Genomic DNA, 6049 nt, shown 5'->3' with positions numbered 1-6049 from the left:
GAAAAACTGCAAGCCTGAGGAGGAGCAAACTTGGCCATTAAGCTTTAGAGAGATGGGAGTCAGTGTTTCGTCAAAAAAAGACAAAAGTAGAGATCGTGTATATAATAGCTGCAGTGACATCTGACACTGCATTCTGATTTCATGACAGTTTAATGTAAAACAGCAATCATCATGACTTCTAAAGAAGTGTATTTAGATTACTGAGACTTTAAGACTTAAATATTTTCATAGAAATTAAATCCTATTGGCTTTGGTTTTTAAGTTGGCAGAGGTAACTTTTGCTTCCGCTGTAGTATGAGGCTGAGAATACTTTTTATAACTGTATGCTTGCTTTTTGCAGTTGATCTTTGATTATTCAAGTACTAGCTCATTAGGCATTCTCGTAGTGCAATCACATCATCTGCTCCCACTGAATCTGCATTTCTGCTGTTGTTTTGTTGTGTTGGTTTTTTTTTTGTTTTGTTTTTCATTTTAAATGAGTAATGCAGCCTAAAACTTGTAGGCAAAAAATGTATGTGTTGCACCTACAATCCAAGGGACAGATCAGGCTTTTACGGATTCCTTCTGATTTAAAGCAGCTAGTATCTGAAGTCTATATTTAAAGTTTTAAGAGAGCTGACAATCCTCGGTCATCTCCTCTGAATATGTTTTGTTAGAAATGCTAGAATGTTGATGAGAGTATTTTTTTAAAATAAATCCCCTGTGTAAAAATTTCACATTGCTGCTCTTGCTGGATTTAGTTTTGCTTTGCCCCATCCTGCAAGGGAAAGAAGGCTGTCTGCAGGTTGTCTAAATTGTAATGGAGATCCTAATGGTTTAACCGTGATGTCTGGTAAGTGCTCTGGGCTGGAGGAATATCGAGATGTGTTAAGTCTGTTTTATAGTAATACTTATCCTGAGCAAACTGAACTGTCTTACACGTTGTATAGAAATGCCATTTTGGAAAGAAGGGTGTGTTCCTTAAATTAAAGCAAGACTGATAACCGATGTTGATGCTTTGAAACACGTAGGGTGTGTGGAGATTATGCAATTAATGGAGAAGCACTGAGCCAGAAATCTGCACTGCTCATTTTAATTAAAGGAGGAATATCAGCAGTGGCTGATAGTCTGCCCCGTTCCTTTCTCACGGCAGTGCAAATGTGGATAGGGCTTCATGCAACACCACTGCTGAATGCTGAGTTGACACAGCATCCTCATCCAGAGGGCGCAGTCCCTGGGGCTGGCTTCTGCTGGAGTTTCCTTGCACTGCTGCTGCAACAAGTTGAACTCAACCATTCATTTCAGTAAACAACGCTGACATATATAAGTGAAGTAATGTTAATAAAATCAAGCTTTTAAAATCCCACGTGCCAGAAAGCAGAACTTGCTTTAAAAAAAGTTTTCTGCATCCGTTCTCTTAAAAGCAGAATTGAAACTGCTGGGGGAGACGTGTCATATGAAGCACCCTGAGAGGAGATGGAAGCATGGCTCGCTTCCTGTCAGCACTTGGCACGGCTCAGGTCTGCTGGTGGCTAGTCTCAAACCATCTGCAAGCCTGCACGCGGAGTGCTGGCTGCGTTCAGCACTGCCTGCTGTCCCATTTCCAGGTCTGGCCACTAGTGAATGATAAACTTGTCAAATACAACTTTTTGATTACTCGGTGTTTTATAAACCAGATGCCATCTCTTCACAAACTGTAAATCCTTTCTGAGAGGAGATGGTGGGATACAGAAATAATTGTGTACTGATTGTCTGGGGGCTTAGTTGAGGGAAAAATTCTCTTACAAATGGTGTACAGTTAAATATATATTTCTTACAAAAGAGCATTTCCCCTCCAGCGTACGTCCCACTGGCACTTGGTAAGAAATTCAAGCTATAACCCATTGCTGCTGTTCACCCGTTTCCACTCTTGTGTGGGTTTTTGTTTTGGTGATGATTTGAAAAGAATACTTGGAAAAAAAAATCCTACCAAGTCCACTGTTTACAGACTGAAAAAATACTGCTTTTGTACTACTGGGATCACGAGCCACGATCCTTTTACAGATTTCCTCAACTCTTCTCTTTGCTTTAAATTGGTGTCTGATGTAGATAAAGGGCAGAAGTCTCTTACCCTGCTTCGTCTACATACAGAAGAAAATGTACAATGCCTGTTTGTGTTCCCCATCATTTTGTACTTTTTTTGTACTTTTTACCACTTCTGACTGTTCAAGAGTTGCATTTCTATTTTGCAGTCATTGATAATCATGACTTTATTTGAACCGTTAGTAATCTTAAATGGGATTTCTTGTTGTCTCTGCAGCCTTATCTGAACTTTCTCTTCCTTGACTATTCATTGTAATTTATGACTGTAGAAGATATGTGTATGCCTCAGCCTTCTACGGACATAAGTGACAGAACTGCAAAAGATCTGCTTTAAACTGGATGGGTTTATAATTTATATAAAAGTCAGTTTCGTTACAAATCAGTTTTATTGCCTCTTTCATTTTTCTGTCTGGATGGATGTGAGGTGCTCCTCGTATAACTTTGGTCAACCCAGGTATCCTGGAGTATGGCAATGGAAAACCAAGTTAACTACATCTAGGGAAGATAAACTGCATGGAGTGTGCTCCTCGTTTATCCCCTGCGGATGGGGATTCGGAATGACGCTTGTGCAAGGGGAGGAGGGTTGGTTGTGATTTCTTTAATGTGATCTCTCTGCTGCTGAGGCTTTGTGCTCTGCTCGCTCGCGCTTCACCCAAGCTGTCAGGGTACGGAAAGTGCGCAGGTACTAACACGAAAATCTGCATGTGCTTGCGGAAGGCTCTGCCCGCGCCCTCCGTGAGCAGCCAGCTGCTTCCTCACCCACGCAGCTCCCAGGAGACGCTCTCGTGTCCGCCTCCCGCCGTACGCCCGGGGCCGCACCTGAGCCCTGCGCAGGGGGCGGGAGGGGGGCGGGCCGAGCCCCGGCGGCGGCGGCGGCCGGCGCTCACGTGACCCACAGCCCCACTCCCTCCGCGCTCCGCCATGGCTGTGGCGGCAGCTGCCGGCTCGCTGCTCCTCTGCTTGCTCGGCCTGGCGCTGCCTGGCAGCGCGCTGCACACCAAGGGCTCCGTGCCCCTCGACACCATCACCTTCTACAAGGTACCGCCCGCCAGGATGTTGCTGCCGGGCTCAGCGGGGCGCACGCGGACGGGAGGGGTGCGACCGCGTCGGGAGCGCTGAGCCGCGGCCACGTGCAGCAGCGCGGCTGTGCAGCACCGCGGCCGTGCTGTCCGCGCCGCGCTGAGCGGGCACCGGGAGCCGGGGGGCTGCGCGCGGGGCTGCGCCGCCGGGGGAGCGCGGGGCTCGCGGAATGGCCGAGGCGCCGGACCGGCCGCGGCGCAGCCAATAGGAGGGCGGCAGCTGCAGCGCGCAGCCAATCGACGCGCTCCAAGTGGAGCCGTGCCGCGGGGGCCTGCCCGGCCCTGGGCACCGCTGCGCGGAGCCGGCCCCCGCCGCGGGCATGGCTGTTATAGCCTCGGAGCGCAGCGCGGGGGCTGGAGGGGCTGCGCTCAGCTGCGCCCTGTGGGAGGCATTGCCCTACGCAAGCCGAAAAGCGTTCTTGCCGCGGGACGGCCTCCTGCTTGGTGTTCTGCTGTGAGACCCTTTCGGGTGCCATCCTGTGTGTGCAGCAGGGCGAGGGAGGCGGCCGTCCACGTGCTGTGCCCTGGGGAGGCCACAGCTGGAGCGCCGGGCCCAGTGCTGGGCCAGCACAAGGCACACAGGGAGGTGCTGGAGAGTCTAAGAAGTCTCATCCAAACCTTTGCAATTCTGTGATTCTATATAAAGTCATTTGGAAAGGGAATCATCTGAGCAAAACGCCAAAGCAGTGGCTCAAGTGAACAGCATTTCCACTCCTGCCAGTCCCTCTGCTAGCACAGAGCTGTGGTTGTCATGCTAGGGCATGCAGAGCGACATTTGGTTTGGCCTCTATCCTCTTAACGTCCTACTGGAGGTGGTTTCATTGACTTTCTTCCAAGATGCTAATCAGATTTACAGTGAGCAAGTGGTGTATAAATAAAGCTGTTAGCAGATCCCCCAAACCTATCACGTACCGTCTTCATCATCTGCTGCAGGAATACATACATGCATTTTTCCTTCCCACTGCAGTGAGTCATTTTCCAAAGGCTGTAATTATGAAATTTCCACCCTCCCTCTGCACCTCCTCATTGCATAGGAAGATAAGAACGTGCTAAAGCAACCTTCAGCAGCTCGTGGATCACACAAACCTGAAATGATTCTGATTTTCTCTCCCTTGTTCTAGGTAATCCCAAAGCATAAGTTTGTCCTTGTGAAGTTTGATACGCAGTATCCTTACGGCGAGAAACAAGATGAGTTCAAAAAGCTGGCAGAGAGCTCAGGCTCCAGTGAGGATCTTCTGGTGGCTGAAGTGGGAATATCAGGTGAGGAGCTCTGAGCTGCTGTTGGGTGGGGGAATTAAATGCACAGGAAGCAGTTGTTGCACCAGAGCTGGTGTGGTTTGATGATCTTGTCATTGGCTTCAGGAGAAGAGCACTGACGAGTGCTCACTCACCTCACTTGCTCTCGTTTTGTGGGTAGAATTAAGAACTAGTGCCTAAATTTCACCCATGCTGACTTCTGTAAACACAGATGGATTTACCGAAGCAGCATAGTTGAAATCCCTTCCAGTTATGTTTTTTACTCTGCAAGAATAAGTGTAATTCATTTCAGAACAGAAAACATTGTTGCTTGGCACACTGTCTACATAGGCCTGGATAAAAGCGACAGTGTAACTGTAAAGTCAAATGAAATCAGTGGATACAGCAGGACAAGAACAGCAACAAAAAGAAAATTTCCCATAAGGAGAACTGGGTTTGCACGTAAAGATGCTGGAGACATCTTGTGCTGTCACCATCACAGCAAAGCACCGTTGGGGTTTTGGATTTTCAGTTGGAAAATGGTTTTCTGGAGAGCTTTTGTTGCAGTGTGTGGCATTTCATGGCAAAGAGGTTACTAGAAGGTTGTGTACAAGAGAAAACTCATTCAGTTAACACACTGTGCTTTTCTTTGCTTTGTTCTCTCTTGACAGATTATGGTGATAAACTGAACACTGAGCTGGGAGAAAAGTACAAGCTGGACAAGGAGAAGTACCCTATCTTTTACTTGTTCCAGGATGGGGACTTTGACAATCCCTTACCTTACTCTGGCCACGTTAAAGCCGGGGCTATTCAGCGCTGGCTGAAGAGTAATGGCATCTACCTGGGGATGCCGGGCTGTCTGAAGGAGTACGATGTGCTGGCCAGCAAGTTTATGAGCATCAGTGACAAGTCAGAACGCCAGGCCCTCCTGAAGAAGGGGCAGCAGAGCTTAGAGAAGGCAAAGGAAACTGAGAAGAAGTCAGCTGAGCAATACTTGAAGATTATGAGCAAGATACTGGAGCAGGGAGAAGAGTTTGCTGCTAACGAAGTTGTCCGAATCACAAAACTGATTGAGAAGAACAAAATGAGTGATGGAAAGAAGGAAGAACTCCAGAAAAGCCTCAATATCCTCGCTTCTTTCCTAAAGAAGAATAATGAAAAAGATGAGCTCTGATACGCTGGGGAACTTTGTAGAAGCTGTGAAACACTGTCAAGTCCTAACCAGTTCTCCCAGTGCAAGCAAACTTCCCGCTGACTTCAAGAGAGCAGCAGACATCCTCGTATCCTCAGTGACAAGATCAAGAGGAGGCAATTCCTCAGAAACACAGTATTCTACGTGTTGGGAAAAACACCTAAAAGCAAGCTGCCAGTATTGTTAAATACTATTCAGTAACAGTGTTAAAGTAGACCAAAAAAAAAAATCACTATATTGGCCTGGAGCACATTCCCGGCAGTTTTTACAGCTGTTCCCTGGCAAACCAGCCACAAAATTCAGTCTCACATTCCATGTTAACGAAGGTACAGAGGTAGTGCCCCTGCCATCCCCCCGTCCGTGCTTTCAGTGCTCTCGGGTTTGGGTTCACCCCTCGTCCCTCCCTCCATCTCCCCGGTAGGGTTTGCTCCGAGTCCTGTCCTTACCTGTTGCTGTTTCCTTCTGCCTTCTCCGGGGCTCC

General features: G+C 47.9%; 1 protein-coding gene across 1 annotated transcript; it reads left to right on the top strand.

Annotated features, from left to right (window-relative positions):
• Window positions 1-2948: 2948 nt before the first annotated feature.
• ERP29 (endoplasmic reticulum protein 29) lies at window positions 2949-5933 on the top strand. Its single transcript, XM_065739261.1, has 3 exons — window positions 2949-3099; window positions 4262-4400; window positions 5048-5933. The coding sequence occupies exons 1-3, from the start codon at window positions 2983-2985 to the stop codon at window positions 5548-5550; spliced, it is 759 nt and encodes a 252-aa protein (XP_065595333.1). The 5' UTR covers window positions 2949-2982; the 3' UTR covers window positions 5551-5933.
• The last annotated feature ends 116 nt before the right edge of the window (window positions 5934-6049 follow it).

Source organism: Cyrtonyx montezumae, unplaced genomic scaffold, assembly GCF_038088225.1.
Source record: "Cyrtonyx montezumae isolate F1298 unplaced genomic scaffold, pur_monq_1.0 scaffold_23, whole genome shotgun sequence".
NCBI lineage: Eukaryota > Metazoa > Chordata > Aves > Galliformes > Odontophoridae > Cyrtonyx > Cyrtonyx montezumae.
This window is presented reverse-complemented; position numbering and strand designations above follow the sequence as displayed.